Source organism: Trachypithecus francoisi, unplaced genomic scaffold, assembly GCF_009764315.1.
Source record: "Trachypithecus francoisi isolate TF-2019V2 unplaced genomic scaffold, Tfra_2.0 Contig01579, whole genome shotgun sequence".
Lineage (NCBI taxonomy): Eukaryota > Metazoa > Chordata > Mammalia > Primates > Cercopithecidae > Trachypithecus > Trachypithecus francoisi.
Window position 1 is genome coordinate 36,574,180 of NW_022681442.1, and position 25,837 is coordinate 36,600,016.

At 40.3% G+C, this 25,837-nt stretch overlaps 1 protein-coding gene across 1 annotated transcript; it reads right to left on the reverse strand.

The window, feature by feature from the left end:
- Positions 1-874: 874 nt before the first annotated feature.
- ACSM6 (acyl-CoA synthetase medium chain family member 6) lies at positions 875-24,121 on the reverse strand. Its single transcript, XM_033178680.1, has 4 exons — positions 24,065-24,121; positions 17,074-17,154; positions 11,065-11,166; positions 875-1,153 (listed from the first exon to the last, which is right to left on the reverse strand). Exons 1-4 carry the CDS (start codon positions 24,119-24,121, stop codon positions 1,013-1,015), a joined length of 381 nt encoding a protein of 126 aa, XP_033034571.1. The 3' UTR covers positions 875-1,012.
- Positions 24,122-25,837: the final 1,716 nt, after the last annotated feature.

Below are 25,837 nucleotides of genomic sequence, written 5' to 3' on the forward strand. Positions count from 1 at the left end.
GTCCAGGCATTATTTTGTGAGAAGACAGACACAAAAGCCTGCAAACTGTATGATTCCATTATATGAAGTTCGGGAACAGGCAAATTTGACCTGCACTTTAGAAGTCAGAATAATGGCTACTTATGGGGGAGGGGCTCAAAGTAAAAATTGATAGCAGTTAGAGGCAGAGGCAGGCACTTCGTTCACTGCTACTGCAACAAGGAGTGTTCAAGGGAGAGAGACTTCCTGAGCAAAATTTAGTTGGGATTGTTTAATTGGGTCAAGGATCAGAGTGGAATAGTGGTGAGAAAGCACGTTTTTTGACTCACGTCCCAGGAGCAGTGGCATGTAATAGCAATGAGTCCATAAAGCCTAGATCTTGATTTCTATTTCTCAATATTCCTGTGATTTTTGTGGTCAGCAAGCTCTGAATCAGGATGACCCATTGTATCTACTTGCCACCATCTGCCCTTGGAATTTATTGCTCCTTAGAATTTAGTCTTCTTTTCTCAGTCTCTGAAACTGTCTTTAGGCATAGAAATTCAGTCCAAAGTTCATGAAAGAAGTACAGCTCGCACAGAGGTATGAGGACATGAGAGAGCCCGGGAGGCAAAAAGTATCCTATATCTTGATCTAGATGGTTACAGGGGTGTGTATGTGTGTAGACATCCATTGAGCTATTCATGTAAGATCTGTGTACTTATTGGTCATGATAAACTAATTTAAAAAGTGAATTTTTATATTTAATTGCACAGAAAAATATTTCTATTATATCGTGAGTGAAAAAGGCAAGTTATGCTAGAGCATTTCTCCCTGAACTCACTTCTACCAAAAAAAAAAAAAAAAAAGGTTACATATAAGAAGAAAGAAGATTAGAAGAATATACTCCAAAATATGAGATTGTGGATGAGGTTTTTTTTTTTTTGGTTGTTTGCATTTTCTAAACTTTAGAGATATTCCTATGTATTGGAAGCAGTCCAGAGTCTTCTCCAGACTCCCACAGCCCCAGGCTCAATAGCAATAACCACAGCATTCACAATCTCTGACCCAATGCGTTGGCAACATCATCAGCTCTGCCAGACAACCAGAAGTAGCTGTCTTCATGCATGATCCCTCTGTCTTCTGTGAGGTAAAGCATGTGGCCTCTTGCTGAAACATATTCCTCCAAGCTCACCTGAGAGAATGAAAAATCCAAAAATCTACATTTACTTCCCTTTCACAATCATTTAGTGATATGAATTGAGCACTCTGGCTAGCGCCAGGGGAGACTGAGAAAAATAAGTCAGGATCCCCACTCCCCAGGGGATCCCACATAGAAAACTTAACGCACACGGAGAGCTTTCCTTGGTCATTTCTTTTTTTTTTTTTTTTTTTTTTTTTGAGACGGAGTCTTGCTCTGCCGCCCGGACTGGAGTGCAGTGGCCAGATCTCAGCTCACTGCAAGCTCCGCCTCCCGGGTTTACGCCATTCTCCTGTCTCAGCCTCCCGAGTAGCTGGGACTACAGGCGCCGCCACCTCGCCCGGCTAGTTTTTTTTTTTTTTGTATTTTAGTAGAGACGGGGTTTCACCGTGTTAGCCAGGATGGTCTCGATCTCCTGACCTCGTGATCCGCCCGTCTCGGCCTCCCAAAGTGCTGGGATTACAGGCTTGAGCCACCGCGCCCGGCTGGTCATTTCTTTTAACTTCTACTTTTTTTTTTTTGTCTCAGCTAGAAACAGGAGTAATGATGGCACTTCACTCAGAAGTTTGTCCTGAGGCTTAAATGAGGCAACATGGACACAGCATTTTAGCACAGGGCCAGGTACACTATGTGTAAGAGTTGTTGGCTGCTATTTTCTCTGGCTTATCATCCATCAGATGCAGTCACCGCTCCCTGTCTTTGAATTGTGCCTTTAATTTTCATACTGCCCATGACCAAAATTCCATCAGAAAAAGGTGGTTTTAGCTTAAGGTTCTTACACCAGAAACACAATGAGAGTGATTGTGAAAATGTCCCTTTGCATGAGACTGGCCCATTTTGCAGGATCGTTCTGTGGCGTGTTCACAGATACTTTTTTTTTTTCTTTTTATTGAGACAGAGTCTGACTCTGTCACGCAAGTTGGAGTGCAGTGGCATGATCTCGGCTCACTGCCAACCTCTGCCGCCCAGGTTCAAGCGATTCTTGTGTCTCAGCCTCCCAAGTAGCTGGGATAACAGTTGCCGACCACCACGCCTGGCCAGTATTTTTTTGTATTTTTGGTAGAGATGGGGTTTTGCCATGTTGGCCAGGCTGCTCTCAAACTCCTGACCCCAGGTGATCCGCCTGCCTTGACCTCCCAAAGTGCTGGGATTACAGGCATGAGCCACTGCGCCCGGCCAGATTCTAACAGCATCTGGCTCATTGCTGTGGAGACCATGTCACCAATTTGTTCAGATTCTTATATCTAATGGACAACCTGCTTATTAGAGTTATAATAAACTTTAGTGAAATGCTGTGTAAGCAGCTCATTCTCAAACAGTACAATAATCCCAGTAGGTATATGAGATATCTGGGTCTCTTCTTTGGAATCTGTCTTATGGGTAAGAATATGATTTTTTTTTTTTTTTATTATACTTTAAGTTCTAGGGTACATGTGCATAACGTTTATATCATGTATAACTCCCCAATGCAATCCCTCCTCCTCCCCCCTCCCCATGATAGGCCCCAGTGTGTGATGTTCCCCTTCCCGAGTCCAAGTGATCTCATTGTTCAGTTCCCACCTATGAGTGAGAACATGCGGTGTTTGGTTTCTCTTCTTGTGATAGTTTGCTAAGAATGATGGTTTCCAGCTGCATCCATGTCCCTACAAAGGACGCAAACTCATCCTTTTTGATGGCTGCATAGTATTCCATGGTGTATATGTGCCACATTTTCTTAATCCAGTCTGTCACAGATGGACATTTGGGTTGATTCCAAGTCTTTGCTATTGTGAATAGTGCCGCAATAAACATACGTGTGCATGTGTCTTTGTAGTAGAGTAATTTATAATCCTTTGGGTATATACCCAGTAGTGGGATGGCTGGGTCATATGGTACATCTAGTTCTAGATCCTTGAGGAATCGCCATACTGTTTTCCATAATGGTTGAACTAGTTTACAATCCCACCAACAGTGTAAAAGTGTTCCTATTTCTCCACATCCTCTCCAACATCTATTGTTTCCTGACTTCTTAATGATTGCCATTCTAACTGGTGTGAGATGGTATCTCATTGTGGTTTTGATTTGCATTTCTCTGATGGCGAGTGATGACGAGCATTTTTTCATGTGTCTGTTGGCTGTATGGATGTCTTCTTGTGAGAAATGTCTGTTCATATCCTTTCCCCACTTTTTGATGGGGTTGTTTGTTTTTTTCTTGTATATTTGTTTGAGTTCTTTGTAGATTCTGGATATTAGCCCTTTGTCAGATGAGTAGGTTGCAAAAATTTTCTCCCATTCTGTAGGTTGCCTGTTCACTCTGATGGTAGTTTCTTTTGCTGTGCAAAAGCTCTTTAGTTTAATGAGATCCCATTTGTCAATTTTGGCTTTTGCTGCCGTTGCTTTTGGTGTTTTAGACATGAAGTCCTTGCCCATGCCTATGTCCTGAATGGTACTACCTAGATTTTCTTCTAGGGTTTTATGGTATTAGGTCTAACATTTAAGTCTCTAATCCATCTTGAATTAATTTTCGTATAAGGGGTAAGGAAAGGATCCAGTTTCAGCTTTCTACTTGTGGCTAGCCAATTTTCCCAGCACCATTTATTAAATAGGGAATCCTTTCCCCATTTCTTGTTTTTGTCAGGTTTGTCAAAGATCAGATGGCTGTAGATGTGTGGTATTATTTCTGAGGACTCTGTTCTGTTCCACTGGTCTATTCTCTGTTGTGGTACCAGTACCATGCTGTTTTGGTTACTGTAGCCTTGTAGTATAGTTTGAAGTCAGGTAGCGTGACGCCTCCAGCTTTGTCCTTTTGACCTAGGATTGTCTTGGCAATGCGGGCTCTTTTTGGTTCCATATGAACTTTAAAGCAGTTTTTTCCAATTCTGTGAAGAAAGTCATTGGTAGCTTGATGGGGATGGCATTGAATCTATAAATAACCTTGGGCAGTATGGCCATTTTCACGATATTGATTCTTCCTATCCATGAGCATGGTATGTTCTTCCATTTGTTTGTGTCCTCTTTGATTTCACTGAGCAGTGGTTTGTAGTTCTCCTTGAAGAGGTCCTTTACATCCTTGTAAGCTGGATTCCTAGGTATTTTATTCTCTTTGAAGCAATTGTGAATGGAAGTTCATTCCTGACTTGGCTCTCTGCTTGTCTGTTACTGGTGTATAAGAATGCTTGTGATTTTTGCACATTAATTTTGTATCCTGAGACTTTGCTGAAGTTGCTTATCAGCTTAAGGAGATTTTGGGCTGAGACGATGGGGTTTTTCTAAATATACAATCATGTCATCTGCAAACAGGGACAATTTGACTTCTTCTTTTCCTAACTGGATACCCTTGATTTCTTTCTCTTGCCTGATTGCCCTAGCCAGAACTTCCAACACTATGTTGAATAGGAGTGGTGAGAGAGGGCATCCCTGTCTTGTGCCAGTTTTCAAAGGGAATTTTTCCAGTTTTTGCCCATTCAGTATGATATTAGCTGTGGGTTTGTCGTAAATAGCTCTTATTATTTTGAGGTACGTTCCATCAATACCGAATTTATTGAGCGTTTTTAGCATAAAGGGCTGTTGAATTTTGTCAAAAGCCTTTTCTGCATCTATTGAGATAATCATGTGGTTCTTGTCTTTGGTTCTGTTTATATGCTGGATTACATTTATTGATTTGCGAATGTTGAACCAGCCTTGCATCCCAGGGATGAAGCCCACTTGATCATGGTGGATAAGCTTTTTGATGTGCTGCTGAATCCGGTTTGCCAGTATTTTATTGAGAATTTTGCATCGATGTTCATCAGGGATATTGGTCTAAAATTCTCTTTTTTTGTTGTGTCTCTGCCAGGCTTTGGTATCAGGATGATGTTGGCCTCATAAAATGAGTTAGGGAGGATTCCCTCTTTTTCTATTGATTGGAATAGTTTCAGAAGGAATGGTACCAGCTCCTCCTTGTACCTCTGGTAGAATTCAGCTGTGAATCCATCTGGTCCTGGACTTTTTTTCGTGGGTAGGCTATTAATTGTTGCCTCAATTTCAGAGCCTGTTATTGGTCTATTCAGGGATTCAACTTCTTCCTGGTTCAGTCTTGGGAGAGTGTAAGTGTCCAGGAAATTATCCATTTCTTCTAGATTTTCTAGTTGATTTGCGTAGAGGCATTTATAGTATTCTCTGATGGTTGTTTGTATTTCTGTGGGGTCGGTGGTGATATCCCCTTTATCATTTTTTATTGCGTCTATTTGATTCCTCTCTCTTTTCTTCTTTATTAGTCTTGCTAGCGGTCTGTCAATTTTGTTGATCTTTTCAAAAAACCAACTCCTGGATTCATTGATTTTTTGGAGGGTTTTTTGTGACTCTATCTCCTTCAGTTCTGCTCTGATCTTAGTTATTTCTTGCCTTCTGCTAGCTTTTGAATGTGTTTGCTCTTGCCTCTCTAGTTCTTTTAATTGTGATGTTAAAGTGTCAATTTTAGATCTTTCCTGCTTTCTCTTGTGGGCATTTAGTGCTATAAATTTCCCTCTACACACTGCTTTAAATGTGTCCCAGAGATTCTGGTATGTTGTATCTTTGTTCTCATTGGTTTCAAAGAACATCTTTATTTCTGCTTTCATTTCGTTATGTACCCAGTAGTCATTCAGGAGCAGGTTGTTCAGTTTCCATGTAGTTGAGCGGTTTTGATTGAGTTTCTTAGTCCTGAGTTCTAGTTTGATTGCACTGTGGTCTGAGAGACAGTTTGTTATAATTTCTGTTCTTGTACATTTGCTGAGGAGTGCTTTACTTCCAATTATGTGGTCAATTTTGGAATAAGTGCGATGTGGTGCTGAGAAGAATGTATATTCTGTTGATTTGGGGTGGAGAGTTCTATAGATGTCTATTAGGTCCGCTTGGTGCAGAGATGAGTTCAATTCCTGGATATCCTTGTTAACTTTCTGTCTCGTTGATCTGTCTAATGTTGACAGTGGAGTGTTGAAGTCTCCCATTATTATTGTATGGGAGTCTAAGTCTCTTTGTAGGTCTCTAAGGACTTGCTTTATGAATCTGGGTGCTCCTGTATTGGGTGCATATATATTTAGGAGAGTTAGCTCTTCCTGTTGAATTGATCCCTTTACCATTATGTAATGGCCTTCTTTGTCTCTTTTGATCTTTGATGGTTTAAAGTCTGTTTTATCAGAGACTAGGATTGCAACCCCTGCTTTTTTTTGTTCTCCATTTGCTTGGTAGATCTTTCTCCATCCCTTTATTTTGAGCCTATGTATGTCTCTGCATGTGAGATGGGTCTCCTGAATACAGCAGACTGATGGGTCTTGACTCTTATCCAGTTTGCCAGTCTGTGTCTTTTAATTGGAGCATTTAGTCCATTTACATTTAAGGTTAATATTGTTATGTGTGAACTTGATCCTGTCATTATGATATTAACTGGTTATTTTGCTCATTAGTTGATGCAGTTTCTTCCTAGCCTCGATGGTCTTTACATTTTGGCATGTTTTTGCAATGGCTGGTACCGGTTGTTCCTTTCCATGTTTAGGGCTTCCTTCAGGGTCTCTTGTAAGGCAGGCCTGGTGGTGACAAAATCTCTAAGCATTTGCTTATCTGTAAAGGATTTTATTTCTCCTTCACTGATGAAACTTAGTTTGGCTGGATATGAAATTCTGGGTTGAAAATTCTTTTCTTTAAGAACGTTGAATATTGGCCCCCACTCTCTTCTGGCTTGTAGAGTTTCTGCCGAGAGATCTGCTGTTAGTCTGATGGGCTTCCCTTTGTGGGTAACCCGACCTTTCTCTCTGGCTGCCCTTAAGATTTTTCCTTCATTTCAACTTTGGTGAATCTGGCAATTATGTGTCTTGGAGTTGCTCTTCTGGAGGAGTATCTTTGTGGCGTTCTCTGTATTTCCTGAATTTGAATGTTGGCCTGCCCTACTAGGTTGGGGAAGTTCTCCTGGATGATATCCTGAAGAGTGTTTTCCAACTTGGTTCCATTTTCCCCCTCACTTTCAGGCACCCCAATCAGACGTAGATTTGGTCTTTTTACATAATCCCATACTTCTTGCAGGCTTTGTTCATTTCTTTTTCTTCTTTTTTCTTTTGGTTTCTCTTCTCGCTTCATTTCATTCATTTGATCCTCAATCGCTGATACTCTTTCTTCCAGTTGATCGAGTCGGTTACTGAAGCTTGTGCATTTGTCACGTATTTCTCGTGTCATGGTTTTCATCTCTGTCATTTCGTTTATGATCTTCTCTGCATTAATTAGTCTAGCTGTCAATTCTTCCACTTTTTTTTCAAGATTTTTAGTTTCTTTGCGCTGGGTACGTAATTCCTCCTCTAGCTCTGAGAAGTTTGATGGACTGAAGCCTTCTTCTCTCATCTCGTCAAAGTCATTCTCTGACCAGCTTTGATCCGTTGCTGGCGATGAGCTGCGCTCCTTTGCAGGGGGAGATGCGCTCTTATTTTTTGAATTTCCAGCTTTTCTGCCCTGCTTTTTCCCCATCTTTGTGGTTTTATCTGTCTCTGGTCTTTGATGATGGTGACGTACTGATGGGGTTTTGGTATAGGTGTCCTTCCTGTTTGATAGTTTTCCGTCTGACAGTCAGAAGGACTGTCTGTTGGTCTGTTGGAGATTGCTTGAGGTCCACTCCAGACCCTGTTTGCCTGGGTATCAGCAGCAGAGGTTGCCAAAGATAGAATATTGCTGAGCAGCGAGTGTACCTGTCTGATTCTTCCTTTGGAAGTTTCCTCTCAGGGATGACTCCACCCTGTGAGGTGTGGGGTGTCAGACTGCCCCTAGTGGGGGATGTCTCCCAGCTAGGCTACTCAGGGGTCAGGGACCCACCTGAGCAGGCAGTCTGTCCGTTCTCGGATCTCAACCTCCGCGTTGGGAGATCCACGGCTCTCCCCAAAGCTGTCAGACAGAGTCGTTCGCCTCTGCACCGCCCCCGCTGCTTTCCCTATTGGACCTCAGCTGTGGGCTGTCCCCAGAGGTGGAGTCTACAGAGACAGGCAGGTTTCCTTGAGCTGCTGTGAGCTCCACCCAGTTCGAGCTTCCCAGCGGCTTTGTTTACCTACTTAAGCCTCAGCAATGGCGGGCGCCCCTCCCCCAGCCTCGCTGCTGCCTTGTGGATAGATCGCCGCAGACGGCTGTGTTAGCAGTGAGGGAGGCTCCGTGGGCGTGGGACCCTCCCGGCCAGGTGTGGGATATATTCTCCTGGTGTGCCTGTTTCCTTAAAGCGCAGTATTGGGGTGGGAGTTACGCGATTTTCCAGGTGTTATGTGTCTCAGTTCCCCTGGCTAGGAAAACGGATTTCCTTCCCCCTTGCGCTTCCAGGTGAGGCGATGCCTCGCCCTGCTTCAGCTCACGCTGGTCAGGCTGCAGCAGCTGACCAGCACCGATTGTCCGGCACTCCCTAGAGAGATGACCCCAGTACCTCAGTTGAAAATGCAGAAATCACCGGTCTTCTGTGTTACTCGCGCTGGGAGTTGGAGACTGGAGCTGTTCCTATTCGGCCATCAGAATATGATTTTAAAGTCTCACTGTATTGAAGTTGTCTTATCAAAGTTTGAACATATTAAGCCTTCTCTCACAGAACTTCACAGTATTAAAATATTTAAACTGTTTTACCTGGACTTTAACTCAAAAACCCCACAAGAAATACTCAAAGAGAATTTAAAGAGTTAACAAGAATACTCATTGAAGAAGTATTTACAATATGAAACATTGTAAGTAACCAAAATTTGTAACAATAGTAGATATGTTAAATAGATCATGATCATTCTCCTTGATAGGATTCTATAAAATTATTAACAATGTTTTCATATAAGGGCTGGGTGCGTTGGCTGTCAGCGCTTTGGGAGGCCGAGGCAGGTGGATCACTTGAAGTCAGGAGTTCCAGACCAGCCTGGCCAACATGGTAAAACCCGGTGTTTACTTAAAATACAAAAATTAGCTGGGCGTGGTGGTGACAGCTGGTAATCCTAGCTACTCATGAGGCTGAGGCAGTAGAATTGCTTGAACCCGGGAGGTGGAGGTTGCAGTGAGCCAAGATTGTGTCACTGCACTCCAGCCTGGGTGACTGAGTGAGACCTTGTCTCAAAAAAAAAAAGTTGTCATATAAGATTTCAGTGATACCTGAAAATCATAAGTAAAAAAACAGGCTTCACAAAAGCTGATAGTACAATCCCACTTTTATACAACAATACACATCCATCCTGGCTAACACAGTGAAACCCAGTCTCTACTAAAAACACAAAAAATTAGCCGGGCGTGGTGGCGGGCGCCTGTAGTCCCAGCTATTCGGGAGGCTGAGGTGGGAGAATGGCATGTACCCGGGAGGTGGAGCTTGCAGTGAGCCGAGATTGCGCCACTGCCCTCCAGCCTGGGCGGCAGAGCAAGACTCCTCCTCAAAACAAATAAACAAAAACAAACAAACAAAAACATATAAATAGAAAAAGAATGAAGGATATATACACATCAAATGTTAATAGTGGCTAAGAATGGTGGCATTATGAGTTAATACGCTTTTCTTTGATCTTTTCTATATTTTGGAAAGTTATCTATATGGAACATAAGTGAGTTTTATTATCAGGAAAGGCTAAATAAATATTTTAAAATTAATTAAAGCCCCCCTTTATAGATAAAATGGACTGCTCATCTTTATGAATAATGCCACCTAATTAATGTATAAGAAATAGCTGTTTGAAAATCACCATTCTGCACCCACCATTTTATTTATTTGTTTTTGAGACAGGGTATTGCTCTGTTGCCCAGGCTGGAGCACAGTTGTGCCATCACACCCAGCTCATTACACCATTGATGTCCTTTGCTCAGTTTATCCTCCCACCTCACCTCCTGAGTAGCTGGGACTACAGGTGCACACCACCATGCCTGGATAATTTTTGTATATTTTTTTGTAGAGATGGCGTTTTGCCATGTTGCCCAGGCTAGTCTTGAACCCCTGCGCTCAAGTGATTGGTCCATCTTGGCTTCCCAAAGTGCTGAGATTACAGGCATGAGCCACTGTGCCCAGCCACTCTCTATTTTAATAATTGTTTCCGAAAAGAAAGGAATCATCTATGGATGCTAAAATGATTGGGTGAAAGTTAATTGGATAATAGGATATTTACAGAATCTCAAATCGTTACACAACAGATTATTACTAATTACAAAGAGGAAAATGTACCTTTGTAATGGAGAGAAATGGCACTCACCTCCTTAATCAAAAGATCAAAATTACCAGCACCCAAAATGAGACAACCTAATGTTTCTCCACTATAAGCAAATAAAAAATATACATAATCTGCATAATATTCTTGAGAAAGATGTTTATCCTGGATCTCGTTATAAGGAAACAAAATAGGTAAGCCTAGAAAGTGAGGCATTTTTTAACACAACAGTCCTCTGCTCTTCAAAATGTCCACGTCATGAAAAACGTGGTGGTGGGACAGTTATAGATAAAAACAACTAAAGAGATATGAGAACCAAATAAATGCATGAACCTTGATTGAATTCTGGATTTACAAAAGCTGTAGAACACATTTGAGTACAATTGAGAAACACTAAGTATTGGCTAGATATTAGTATTAAAGAATTATTTTTAATTTTCATAGATTTGATGGTATTGATGTTTAAGAAGAAAGTCCTTTAGGAGAATGCTGCTGAAATATTTAAGGACAAAGTGTCATAATGTCTGCACTTACTCCCAAATGCCTCATCAAAAATGTACAAATATAAAGTAAATGAGGCAAAATCTTAATAAGAAGTGAATATAGGTGAGAGAGATACAGGTAGGTGTTCATTGTGCTACTATTTAACATTTTTGGAGACTCAAAAATTTGCCAAATTAAAAGTTGGGACAAAAGTATTTGGCAAATCATAAAGTACTCAACAGTAATGGCACTATGATTAGTAGCAACAATGAAAGTATTTGGGAAAAAAGAAAATTTTCTTACCGTGTGTGGACAGTACAGAGAAGCAGGTTGGTTTAGTTTTATGCGGATTGCAATATTTCCTTCTTCCCCTGGAGGCAGGATATTTGAGTTTTCATCCACAATCTGAAATTAGATAATCACTAAAGGAATTTTCCTTACGAACCATTTGTGCTCTTCCTAAAACACCACAGGATCTAAACTTAAGCCTTTCTACCCCCATTTAAGATGCCAGGAAAGTGCTTGGTTGGCATACCTAGATACTGGGCAACCTAAGAGGCAGTGTGGTTCAGTCATCAGTGTGAGGGTGCCAGAGCTGGAAATATTTGGGTTTGCATGTCCACTCTGACACCTTCTGACTCTGAGAACCTTGAATACTTCTCTGAACCTCAGTTTCCTTATCTAGAAAATCAGAGATTTAAAAATGCACCTATTACACAGCTTTATTATAAGGATGAAATAAGACGATACAGGTAAGGGCTCCATTGCCTGGTTAGTACAAAGTTTTAAGAAAGCCAGCATCTCAGAAAAGCCTTTCAAACAAGGAACTTAATTAGCTATCTTATGTATAAGAAAAGAAATATAAAGAACGTGAAAATTTAAAAACAGATATGGCAGGTTTATAACAGTCTAGGAGATGCTGTTATTTTTTCCTATTAAGAATTAGAGGGCAGGTTAGGAATAAATAAAATACAGTTTGAAAATAATGAGTTATTGGCCGGGTGCAGTGGCTCACGCCTCTAATCCCAGCACTTTGGCAGGCCGAAGTGGGCAGATCACCTGAGGTCAGAAGTTCAAGACCAGCCTGACCAACATGGAGAAACCCCATCTCCACTAAAAATACAAAATTAGCTGGGCATGGTGGCGCGTACCTATAATCCCAGCTACTTGGGAGGCTGAGGCAGAAGAATTGCTTGAACCTGGGAGGCTGAGATTGTGCCATTGTACTCCAGCCTGGGCAACAAGAGCAAAACTCTGTTTCAAAAAAAAAAAGAAAGAAAATAATGAATTATTTCAGCCGAGTAGCTTCTTTATTGACCTGAAATGGAAGGCATGACCATGAAATAATGTGACAGGAGTTAAAAAGTACACTGAGATGCTAGCTCAATTTTGAGGGCTACAACCTTCTAAGTTGTCACCTTGGAAAGCAATATTCATACTCATTTTGAATTTATTATCCTTACTGAATACTTTGAAACTTTTCTATAGAAACTACCAGCCCTGAGGGTCAGAGGGTTTTCAGGGATAGTACATCTCTATACTTTGATGATGAACTTTAGACTTTAGGGGAAAAAAGTGGCATTTAGTACTAAGTCTAGATGAATTATCTAGAGAATACATTTTTAAATGAGATTCTAAAAATTTTATTTTCAATGAGATTGTTCTATTTTAATTTTTGATTCTTTATTGATACTATATATAAATACTATTAAAATAATTTTTTGTATGTTGAACTTATTTCCTGCAACTTTGATGACCTCAATTATTAGCTCTAATAGTGTGTGTGTATTCCTTAGGATTTTCTGTATACACGGTCACGTCATGTTGAATAGAGATAGTTTTACTTCTTCCTTTCCAATTGGGATGCTATTTCTTTTTCTTGCCTAATTGCTTTGGATAGAGCCTCTATGTTGAATAGAAGTGGAAAGAGTGAATATTCTTGTAAGTCTTGATCTTAGTGGGAGCACTTTCAGGTTTTTACTGTTGAGTCTGATGTGAGCGGTGGGGTTTCTGTATGCCCTTTGTTAGGTTGAGAAAGTTCCCTTTCATTGCTAGTTTGTTGAGGGTTGTTACCATAAATAGGTGTTGGTGTTAGATTTTGTCAGTGATTTTTCTGTGTCTGTTGAGATGATCATGTGATTTGTGTACTTTGTTTTACAGTATATTAATTGGTTTTTATAGTTTGAACCAACTTTGTATTTCTGGAATAGTCCCATTTGGTTATGGTATATAATCCATTTATATGTTCCTTGTTAGGTTGGCTGGTATTTTGTTGAGTTTTTTGGCACCTATAGTCATAAGAAATATTAATTTATGGTTTTCTTTTCTTGTGATGTCTTTGGTTTTGGTATCAGGATATTCCTGGCTCATACTATGACCCCATTTTGAGTTACAGCCTCCAGAATCCTGGTGTTACATGTTTTTGGGGAGTTTGCGAAAGATTAATGTTAATGCTTCCTTAAATGTTGGACAGAATTCACCACAAAGCTATTTGGGCCTGGCTTTTTCTTTGTGGGAAGTGTGTGTGGTGTGTGTGTGTGTGTGTGTGTGTGTGTTTTGGAAGGGGAGTGTAAGGAATGAAGTTACGATACTTCATTTTGACAAATTAAAAAATATCTCTTTCATCTTCCCCCTTTGTGTGGGTCCTCTTTTCCTTTCTCACCTGAATTTAAGAAAAAAACCTAGGCCGGGCGCGGTGGCTCAAGCCTGTAATCCCAGCACTTTGGGAGGCCGAGACGGGCGGATCACGAGGTCAGGAGATCGAGACCATCCTGGCTAACACGGTGAAACCCCATCTCTACTAAAAAATACAAAAAAACTAGCCGGGCGAGGTGGCGGGCGCCTGTAGTCCCAGCTACTCGGGAGGCTGAGGCAGGAGAATAGCGTGAACCCGGGAGGCGGAGCTTGCAGTGAGCTGAGATCTGGCCACTGCACTCCAGCCTGGGCGACAGAGCAAGACTCCGTCTCAAAAAAAAAAAAAAAAAAAAAAAAACCTCTAGTGAGGTACAGTTGACATGCAGAAAGCTCTACATATTTAATGTGTACAACTTGATGAGTTTGAAGATAAGTAAACAACCATGGAACTGTCACCACAATCTGTGCCATAAACCTATTCATCATCTTCAAAAGTTTCTTCCCACCCTCTGACTTATTATTATTATTATTTTGGTAATAAGAACACTTAAGATATCTCCTTAGCAAGATTTTAAGTATGTAATACAGTGCTGTTAACTGTTGGCATTATGCTATACAGTAGATCTCTAGCAGTTACTGTCTGTGTAGCTGAAATTTTGTACCCCTTGGTGAATACCTTCCTGTTTTCTCCTCTCCACCAGGTCCTGGCAACCACCAATTCACTTTCCGGATCTATGAGTTAGACTTTTTTTTTTTTTTTTTTTGAGACAGATTTTGCTCTGTCGCCCAGGTTGGAGTGCAGTGGTGCGATCTCTGCTCGCTACAACCTGCGCCTCCCGTGTTCAAGCGATTCTCCTGCCTCAGCCTCCTGAGTAGCTTGGATTACAGTCGTGTGCCACCATGCCTGGCTAATTTTTGTATTTTTAGTAGAGATGGGGTTTTGCCATGTTGGCCAGGCTGGTCTCGAACTCCTGGCCTCAAGTGATCTACTTGCCTTGGCCTCCCAAAGTGCTGGGATTACAGGCATGAGCCCCCTTGCCCAGACAAGACTTTTTCTTAATTTCCTTTTTGATAATTTATTGTAGTGTATAGAAACACAACTAATTTTTGTGTATTGATCTTGTATCCTGAAACTTTGTTAAATTTGTTTATCCTAATTATTTTGGTTAATCTTTAGAATTTTCTACGTATCATATGAAGAAATATAATTTTCTGCACATCTATAAGATCATGTAATGTGCAAACAGAGATAATCTTCCTTTCTGATTTGAATACTTTTTTTTCCTTTTCTTTTCTACTTACTCTGGCTAGGAATTCTATGCCGGATAGAAGTGGTGAGAATGTACATCATTTCCTTGTTCCAGATATGAGAGAAAAAGCTTTCAGTTTTTGACCATTGAGTATGATATTAACTGTGTGCCTTTTATATACGGCCTTCATTGTGTCGAGGTAAATTCCTTCTCTACCCAATTTCTTGAGAATTTTTATCATCAAAGGGTGTTGAATCTTGTGGAATGCTTTTGCTGTGTCTTTTGAGATTATCGTGTCATCTTTGTCCCTCATTCTGGTAGAATGCATCTGTGAAGGCATTTGGTGCTGCGCTTTTCTTTGTTGGAAGGCTTTTGATTACTAAATTAATCTCCTTATTAGTTATTGGAGTGTTGAGACTTTTTAATTTTTTATGATTCAGTCCTGGTAGGTTGTATGTTTTTAGGACTTTATCCATTTTTTCTAAGTTGTCCATTTTGTTGATATATAATTTTTTTTTCCTTTCTTTTTTTTGAGATGGCGTTTTGCTCTTGTCACCCAGGCTGGAGTGCAGTGGCATGATCTTGGCTCCCTGCAACCCCCGCCTGCCGAGTTCAAGCGATGCTCCTACCTCAGCCTCCTGAGTAGCTGAGATCAAAGGCACCTGCCATCATGCCTGGCTAATTTTTGTATTTTTGTAGAGACGGGGTTTCACCATGTTGGCCAGGATGGTCTTGAACTCTTGACCTCAAGTGATCCACTGGCCTCGGCCTCCGAAAGTGCTGGGATTACAGGCATACGCCACCACACCTGGCTTTGTTGACATACAGTTATTCATAGGGATTCTATAGGGATTCTTCACATTTCTGTGGCATGAGTTGGAGTGTCTCCTCTTTCACTTCTGATTTTATTTCTTTTCTTTTTTTTTGAGACTGAGTGTCACTCTGTTGCCCAGGCTGGAGTGCAGTGGCGAGATCTTGGCTCACTGCAAGATCTGCCTCCCGAGTTCAGGCCATTCTTCTGCCTCAGCCTCCCGAGTACAGGCGCCCGCCACGACGCCCGGCTAATTTTTTTTGTATTTTTAGTAGAGTCAGGGTTTCACCGTGTTAGCCAGGAAGGTCTCGATCTCCTGACCTTGTGATCCGCCCACCTCGGCCTCCCAAAGTGTTGGGATTACAGGTGTGAGCCACCTGATTTTATTTCTTTGTGTATTTTTCTCATTTGTTTTTCTTAGTTATAAGGTTTGTTGATTTTGTGGGTAGATTTTTTTTCTAAGAAAATCCTAAGAAACTTTTTTTTAAATTTCATTTTTGTTTATACTTTAGTAAGCAAGGAACATTTTAATTTTTTCTTATTTTTTGAGAGGAAAATTACATGCTCATTTTATTCATGTCTCTAAATGCAAAGGCCCAAATAAAAATTACGAAATTCAATCCAAGAAAATAAAAAGAAGAAAGAAATGCAACAAAAATTTAACATTTGAAAATATCTTTAATTAACTCTAACATATTAATAGAGAAAAACTGTTTTACCTTTTTAACAGGATCAGAAAACACACTTAATATAATGTAGTACCTATTCATGATTATTGGAAAAAACAAACATGTAGACCTCAATGTATTAGGTTAACTTCCACACCCTGTTAAATAATATGTAGTAAAACTGGATAGGCAAGCAAAAAACAAAAAATAGAACTCTGCAGTAAACATTATCTTTAACAAAATTGGGTCGGTTTCAGAATGATACAATAGTTAAAGTAAGTACTAATATTTGTTTCATTCAGGTGGAGAACTTACTATTTTCTCTTGACCAAGGTTAAAAAAAGGCAAGACAGGTGTGAAAGCAAAGCACTATCTTAAAATGAATAATGGTAGTTTTATAACAGCTGCTAATTTGTGCCTGCTTTTATGTAATAAAATCCTAGACACAGCATTTGCCCTACCATTTTAATATTGCTACCTATGCCCATACTGTGAATTCACCTACATCATTTGGGAATCACACTACAGTATTTATAATAATCGACACCTGAGCAGCTAACTTGTGCCTTAGACTTCCCACTTTAGTGTATTTTTAGTTCAAGTACAGAATGCTTACTATGGTGCATTCAAGTTGCCTTTATTTTGCACATATCTTTCTAATAGCAAATATTTTTTTTTCTTTGCTTTCTCCATGTTTGAAACTTGCACTACATTAAAGGGATATTCTGCAAAATTGTCAGCATCTCTGTCCCTCATTCTTGTGTCTGGGCTCTGTATTCCAAAAGGATATTGAGGGGGAAATAAAAGCAGTAATGTGAGATTATCCTTGGGGTGCATTTAGAGAATGCTGTACTTTCCTTGTTGGCTACCTTTATGTTAGAAATTTAGATAAACCACTCCAAGAGCTCACTTAATAATAGCTGTCATAATCATTACTATGATCTCCTACTTGAACAATATAAGGTGGCAGTGGCTTCCCCAGAGAGCCTGGCTTCAATTTTATCGTTTTGGAAGTGGCACAGAGTAGACCCTGTTTAAAGAAATGCAGACAAGTTTTTCTTTAAAAAAGCAATAAATTAATGGATCTAGTCATTGATCATAACCAGACATTATGTGCCTCCTAACAGAACAACATTACACAGCCTAACAAAATCTTGATTTAAAAAAAAAAAAAGATCAAGCAAGAGTGTGACTAAATTAACCTCTAGATCAATTTACAGGAAATTCAGGGGAACAGAAGAACATGTAAACCATACTGCAATTAGCAAAATCCAGGCTGTGAAATATTCAAAAGAACCAACAACTCAGTTTTTTAAAATAAGAAATTGCAAGGGAAAAAGAAGGTAATGAGGGAATTCATAGATTAAAAGATACACAAAAGACTTATCAACTAGTCACAATGTGTGAGCTTAATTGGAACAAACGGTAGCAAGAAAACATGCATGACTTAGATGATGGATGAAAATGTCAATGGTAGATATTTGTTGATAAAAGGCAATTATTAACTTTTTTTTTTTAAATTATACTTTAAGTTATAGGGTACATGTGCATAACGTGCAGGTTTGTTACATATGTATACTTGTGCCATGTTGGTGTGCTGCACCCATCAACTCGTCAGCACCCATCAACTCGTCATTTACATCAGGTATAACTCCCAATGCAATCCCTCCCCCCGCCATGATAGGCCCCGGTGTGTGATGTTCCCCTTGCTGAGTCCAAGTGATCTCATTGTTCAGTTCCCACCTATGAGTGAGAACATGCGGTGTTTGGTTTTCTGTTCTTGTGATAGTTTACTGAGAATGATGGTTTCCAGCTGCATCCATGTCCCTACAAAGGACACAAACTCATCCTTTTTTATGGCTGCATAGTATTCCATGGTGCATATGTGCCACATTTTCTTAATCCAGTCTGTCACTGATGGACATTTGGGTTGATTCCAAGTCTTTGCTATTGTGAATAATGCCGCAATAAACATATGTGTGCATGTGTCTTTATAGCAGTATGATTTGTAATCCTTTGGGTATATACCCAGTAATGGGATGCCTGGGTCATATGGTACTTCTAGTTCTAGATCCTTGAGGAATTGTCATACTGTTTTCCATAATGTTTGAACTAGTTTACAATCCCACCAACAGTGTAAAAGTGTTCCTATTTCTCCACATCCTCTCCAGCACCTGTTGTTTCCTGACTTTTGAATGATTGCCATTCTAACTGGTGTGAGATGGTATCTCATTGTGGTTTTGATTTGCATTTCTCTGATGGCCAGTGATGCTGAGCCTTTTTTCATGTGTCTGTTGGCTGTATGAATGTCTTCTTTTGAGAAATGTCTGTTCATATCCTTTGCCCACTTTTTGATGGGGTTGTTTGTTTTTTTCTTGTAAATTTGTTCGAGCTCTTTGTAGGTTCTGGATATTAGCCCTTTGTCAGATGAGTAGATTGCAAAAATGTTCTCCCATTCTGTAGGTTGCGTGTTCACTCTGATGGTAGTTTCTTTTGCTGTGCAGAAGCTCTTTAGTTTAATTAGATCCCATTTGTCAATTTTGGCTTTTGTTGCCATTGCTTTTGGTGTTTTAGACATGAAGTCCTTGCCCATGCTTATGTCCTGAATGGTATTCCCTAGGTTTTCTTCTAGGATTTTTATGGTATTAGGTCTAATATTTAAGTCTCTAATCCATCTTGAATTAATTTTCGTATAAGGAGTAAGGAAAGGATCCAGTTTCAGCTTTCTACTTATGGCTAGCCAATTTTCCCAGCAGTATTTATTAAATAGGGAATCCTTTCCCCATTTCTTGTTTCTCTCAGGTTTGTCAAAGATCAGATGTCTGTAGATGTGTGGTATTATTTCTGAGGACTCTGTTCTGTTCCGTTGGTCTATATCTCTGTTTTGGTACCAGTACCATGCTGTTTTGGTTACTGTAGCCTTGTAGTATAGTTTGAAGTCAGGTAGCGTGATGCCTCCAGCTTTGTTCTTTTGACTTAGGGTTGTCTTGGCAATGCAGGCTCTTTTTTGGTTCCATATGAACTTTAAAGCCGTTTTTTCCAATTCTGTGAAGAAACTCATTGGTAGCTTGATGGGGATGGCATTGAATCTATAAATTACCTTGGGCAGTATGGCCATTTTCATAATATTGATTCTTCCTATCCATGAGCATGGTATGTTCTTCCATTTGTTTGTGTCCTCTTTGATTTCACTGAGCAGTGGTTTGTAGTTCTCCTTGAAGAGGTCCTTTACATCCCTTGTAAGTTGGATTCCTAGGTATTTTATTCTTTTTGAAGCAATTGTGAATGGAAGTTCATTCCTGATTTGGCTCTCTGTTTGTCTGTTACTGGTATATAAGAATGCTTGTGATTTTTGCACATTGATTTTGTATCCTGAGACTTTGCTGAAGTTGCTTATCAGCTTAAGGAGATTTTGGGCTGAGACGATAGGGTTTTCTAAATACACAATCATGTCATCTGCAAATAGAGACAATCTGACTTCTTCTTTTCCTAACTGAATACCCTTGATTTCTTTCTCTTGCCTGATTGCCCTAGCCAGAACTTCCAACACTATATTGAATAGGAGTGGTGAGAGAGGGCATCCCTGTCTTGTGCCAGTTTTCAAAGGGAAATTTTCCAGTTTTTGCCCATTCAGTATGATATTGGCTATGGGTTTGTCATAAATAGCTTTTATTATTTTGAGATACGTTCCATCAATACCGAATTTATTGAGCGTTTTTAGCATGAAGGGCTGTTGAATTTTGTCAAAGGTCTTTTCTGCATCTATTGAGATAATCGTGTGGTTTTTGTCTTTGGTTCTGTTTATATGCTGGATTACATTTGTTGATTTGCGTATGTTGAACCAGCCTTGCATCCCAGGGCTGAAGCCCACTTGATCATGGTGGATAAGCTTTTTGATGTGCTGCTGAATCCGGTTTGCCAGTATTTTATTGAGGATTTTTGCATCCATGTTCATCAGGGATATTGGTCTAAAATTCTCTTTTTTTGTTGTGTCTCTGCCAGGCTTTGGTATCAGGATGATGTTGGCCTCATAAAATGAGTTCGGGAGGATTCCCTCTTTTTCTATTGATTGGAATAGTTTCAGAAGGAATGGTACCAGCTCCTCCTTGTACCTCTGGTAGAATTCAGCTGTGAATCCATCTGGTCCTGGACTTTTTTTGGTGGGTAGGCTATTAATTATTGCCTCAATTTCAGAGCCTGCTATTGGTCTATTCAGGGATTCAGCTTCTTCCTGGTTTAGTCTTGGGAGAGTGTAAGTGTCCAGGAAATTATCCATTTCTTCTAGATTTTCTAGTTGATTTGCGTAGAGGCATTTATAGTATTCTCTGATGGTAGTTTGTATTTTTGTGGGGTCGGTGGTGATATCCCCTTTATCATTTTTTATTGCTTCTATTTGATTCTTCTCTCTTTTCTTCTTTATTAGTCTTGCTAGTGGTCGATCAATTTTGTTGATCTTTTCAAAAAACCAACTCCTGGATTCATTGATTTTTTTGGAGGGTTTTTTGTGTCTCTATCTCCTTCAGTTCTGCTCTGATCTTAGTTATTTCTTGCCTTCTGCTAGCTCTTGAATGTGTTTGCTCTTGCTTCTCTAGTTCTTTTAATTGTGATGTTAGAGTGTCAATTTTAGATCTTTCCTGCTTTCTCTTGTGGGCATTTAGTGCTATAAATTTCCCTCTACACACTGCTTTAAATGTGTCCCAGAGATTCTGGTATGTTGTATCTTTGTTCTCATTGGTTTCAAAGAACATCTTTATTTCTGCCTTCATTTCATTATGTACCCAGTAGTCATTCAGGAGCAGGTTATTCAGTTTCCATGTAGTTGAGCGGTTTTGATTGAGTTTCTTAGTCCTGAGTTCTAGTTTGATTGCACTGTGGTCTGAGAGACAGTTTGTTATAATTTCTGTTCTTGTACATTTGCTGAGGAGTGCTTTACTTCCAATTATATGGTCAATTTTGGAATAAGTGCGATGTGGTGCTGAGAAGAATGTATATTCTGTTGATTTGGGGTGGAGAGTCCTGTAGATGTCTATTAGATCTGCTTGCTGCAGAGATGAGTTCAATTCCTGTATATCCTTGTTAACTTTCTGTCTCGTTGATCTGTCTAATGTTGACAGTGGAGTGTTGAAGTCTCCCATTATTATTGTATGGGAGTCTAAGTCCTTTTGTAAGTCTCTAAGGACTTGCTTGATGAATCTGGGTGCTCCTGTATTGGGTGCATATATATTTAGGATAGTTAGCTCTTCCTGTTGAATTGATCCCTTTATCATTATGTAATGGCCTTCTTTGTCTCTTTTGATCTCTGATGGTTTACAGTCTGTTTTATCAGAGACTAGGATTGCAACCCCTGCTTTTTTTTGTTCTCCATTTTCTTAGTAGATCTTCCTCCATCCCTTTATTTTGAGCCTATGTATGTCTCTGCATGTGAGATGGGTCTCCTGAATATAGCAGACTGATAGGTCTTGACTCTTTATCCTGTTTGCTGGTCTGTGTCTTTTAATTGGAGCATTTAGTCCATTTACATTTAAGGTTAATATTGTTATGTGTGAACTTGATCCTGCCATTATGATATTAACTGGTTATTTTGCTCGTTAGTTGATGCAGTTTCTTCCTAGCCTCGATGGTCTTTACATTTTGGCATGTTTTTGCAATGGCTAGTACTGGTTGTTCGTTTCCATGTTTAGTGCTTCCTTCAGGGTCTCTTGTAAGGCAGGCCTGGTGGTGACAAAATCTCTAAGCATTTGCTTATCTGTAAAGGATTTTATTTCTCCTTCACTGATGAAACTTAGTTTGGCTGGATATGAAATTCTGGGTTGAAAATTCTTTTCTTTAAGAATGTTGAATATTGGCCCCCACTCTCTTCTGGCTTGTAGAGTTTCTGCCGAGAGATCTGCTGTTAGTCTTAAGGGGTTCCCTTTGTGGGTAACCCGACCTTTCTCTCTGGCTGCCCTTAAGATTTTTTCTTTCATTTCAACTTTGGTGAATGTGGCAATTATGTGTCTTGGAGTTGCTCTTCTGGAGGAGTATCTTTGTGGCGTTCTCTGTATTTCCTGAATTTGAATGTTGGCCTACCCTACTAGGTTGGGGAAGTTCTCCTGGATGATATCCTAAAGAGTGTTTTCCAACTTGGTTCCATTTTCTCCCTCACTTTCAGGCACCCCAATCAGACGTAGATTTGGTCTTTTTACATAATCCCATACTTCTTGCAGGCTTTGTTCATTTCTTTTTCTTCTTTTTTCTTTAGACTTCTCTTCTCGCTTCATTTCATTCATTTGATTCTCAATCGCTGATACTCTTTCTTCCAGTTGATCGAGTCGATTACTGAAGCTTGTGCATTTGTCACGTATTTCTCGTGTCATGATTTTCATCTCTGTCAGTTCGTTTATGGCCTTCTCTGCATTAATTATTCTGGTTATCAATTCTTCCACTCTTTTTTCAAGATTTTTAGTTTCTTTGCGCTGGGTACGTAATTCCTCCTTTAGCTCTGAGAAGTTTGATGGTCTGAAGCCTTCTTCTCTCGTCTCGTCAGAGTCATTCTCCATCCAGCTTTGATCCGTTGCTGGCGATGAGCTGCGTTCCTTTGGAGGGGGAGATGCGCTCTTATTCTTTGAATTTCCAGCTTTTCTGTCATGCTTTTTCCCCATCTTTGTGGTTTTATCTGCCTCTGGTCTTTGATGATGGTGACGTACTGATGGGGTTTTGGTATAGGTGTTCTTCCTGTTTGATAGTTTTCCTTCTAACAGTCAGGATGCTCAGCTGTAGGTCTGTTGGAGATTGCTTGAGGTCCACTCCAGACCCTGTTTGCCTGGGTGTCAGCAGCAGAGGCTGTAGAAGATAGAATACTGCTGAACAGCGAGTGTACCTGTCTGATTCTTGCTTTGGAAGCTTCCTCTCAGGGGTGTACTCCACTGTGTGAGGTGTAGGGTGTCGGTCTGCTCCAAGTGGAGGATGTCTCCCAGTTAGGCTACTCATGGGTCAGGGACCCACTTGAGCAGGCAGTCTGTCCCTTCTCAGATCTCAACCTCTGTGTTGGGAGATCCACTGCTCTCTTCAAAGCTATCAGAGTCGTTTGCGTCTGCAGAGGTTTCTGCTGCTTTTGTTGTTGTTGTTTAACTGTGCCCTGTCCCCAGAGATGGAGTATACAGAGACAGGCAGGCCTCCTTGAGCTGCTGTGAGCTCCACCTAGTTCGATCTTCCCAGGGCTTTGTTTACCTACTTAAGCCTCAGCAATGGCGGGCGCCCCTTCCCCAGCCTCCCTGCTGCCTTGCAGTTAGATCGCAGACTGCTGTGCTAGCAATGAGGAAGCCTCTGTGGGCGTGGAACCCTCCTGGCCAGGTGTGGGATATAATCTCCTGGTGTGCCCGTTTGCTTAAAGCAGTATTGGGGTGGGAGTCACCTGATTTTCCAGGTGTTTTGTGTCTCAGTTCCCCTGGCTAGGAAAAGGGATTCCCTTCCCCCTTGCGCTTCCCAGGTGAGGCGATGCCTCGCCCTGCTTCAGCTCTCGCTGGTCAGGCTGCAACAGCTCACCAGCACCGATTGTCCGGCACTCCCTAGTGAGATAAACCCAGTACCTCAGTTGAAAATGCAGAAATCACCTGTCTTCTGTGTTGCTTGCGCTGGGAGCTGGAGACTCGAGCTGTTCCTATTCGGCCATCTTGCTCCGCCCCTCCTTATTGTTAACTTTTAAGTGTAATTGGAGAATATGTTTGTTTTTGGGGTCCTTGTTTTTTTAAAGATATATATGCTTAAGCTATTTATGAAAAAATGTAGCTTTTGAGATTGAAGAGGAGTAATGATAAAACAGGATTAGGTAATAATTGTTGAAATGGGCAGTGGATACATGGGAATTCAATATATACAATTTTGTCTATTTTCGTATGTCTTTTGAGATTTTCAGTGACAAATGTCTCAAAAATAAGTAATTGTTGGATGCTGAGAAATACTTCAGCATACATGTAGGGCACCCCAAAGAGGGCACAGAGGTCTACCTTGGAGGACATGAGAACTGGATCTTGGATGAGTCAACCATGGGTGTAATGGGATGGAGAAAATTTAGTTTATTGAATTTTACCCCTAAAATGCTGGGACTATAGGCATGAGCCACTGTTCCTCGTCTGGAACAGGAATTATTTCTGTCTTCTAAATGGTTATTTCTCCAGTACTTATTGCTGAGTCTTACACGGAAAAGAAACTTAATATTTTCTTGTGTTTACATGCTAACAAATTGGAGCCCCCAGATTCTGAATGTTTTTGAAGATGGCCATAATGATCTCTCTCTAGTGTACTACGATAACTAGTTTTATGGTTCCTTTAAGAACTCCTCCTTCCTTCCATGTAATCTGGTGGGACTATTAACCATGGTCCCGTAGATCCACTTTTTGGGATGAACGAATATCTCAGGTTAGGCCCTTTAAGTTACAGTTCAAGGGAAAAGCGTATGACAGAAGCGTGGTCAATCAGAATCTGTTCCAAGAATTTTCCAAAGTAGAAGTAGAAGTAGAAGTAGGGCTATTTTGACCTTGTCTGAAGGAGAGATGACTCCAGGGTTGCTGGTGTTATTCTTGTCTGCTTTGTGGAAGAAACTCATCAGAGAACAACTCAGAGAAAAAAGCAGATGGAGCAATTGAGAGGGAGAGAGAGAGAGCGAGCTGATGTTTTAAGAGTTAATATTTTTTAGTCCTGGCGTTTTCACCCCTCCAGTCTTGATTCCATAAGCCCTGAAGCTGTTCCCAGCAAAATGTACTTATAATTTCTGCTTTCACTCGGGCTTGTTTGAAATACGTTTCTGTCACTTGCATCCTAAATAATGCTCACAAAACAATGCTGCTTAGCTATTGCCAGTACATTACAATTAAATGGAAGATGTACATTTTCTCCTATGCAGGCTGTATGACTGACTAAAAATGCCAAGTTTATTAAGTGTTGCTGGAATCAGATCAACTTGGTGTATCAACCTTATTTCAGATGTTCTGAGTGTCATATTTGTATTTCATAAAAAGAAAGATAAAGCCAAAATCATTGTTGCCTAAGATGTGCTGTTTTCTTGAGATCAGTGGGGAAACATAATGCAGTGAGTCCTGGGTGCTGAAAATGTCAACTCTTTGGATGTAATTAAATGGATCTGTGAGTGTGGTATAGACAGAATCTGAGACAGAATTTGATCATTTCTGAAGTTCCCTCTTTTACAGTTTTTAATTGTAAGCTGCCTACCAAGTGTGAGCTTGACTATGAGGTCTCAAAGATTTGAACCTTGTGTTCTGAATTGTCTTTAACTTTCTAAGTGAGGGTGTTTCCTGAGCCATATGGAACTACATAACTCCACCAGGGTCCTCAAACTATAGACCTCTCCCCAGAGCCTGGGCTATAAATTTGACTGTTTCATCTTCTCCCACACAGGTTGAGGTTTTCCTAGTCACCAAAGAATGCTTTTGGAAGTATAAGGACTAAGTCCTATAAGAAGGCTTTGGTGTTACCAAGATGATGGAATTCCCTTCTTAGTATAATTCAAAAAAACAGTAGTAATATATAAAACAAATGTAAGAAATCCCTACGCGCCACCTCCCCACCCCCAAATTCTTATTTTTCCCATGCTGACTATTTGAATGTTTTAAAAATATTGGATATTCAATTCTTTAAAAAATATTTTGTGTTTCTGCTTCTCAGAGAGCCTATTTTATGGACCATCTAGCATGAATGCAGTTAATCCAGCTAGCACT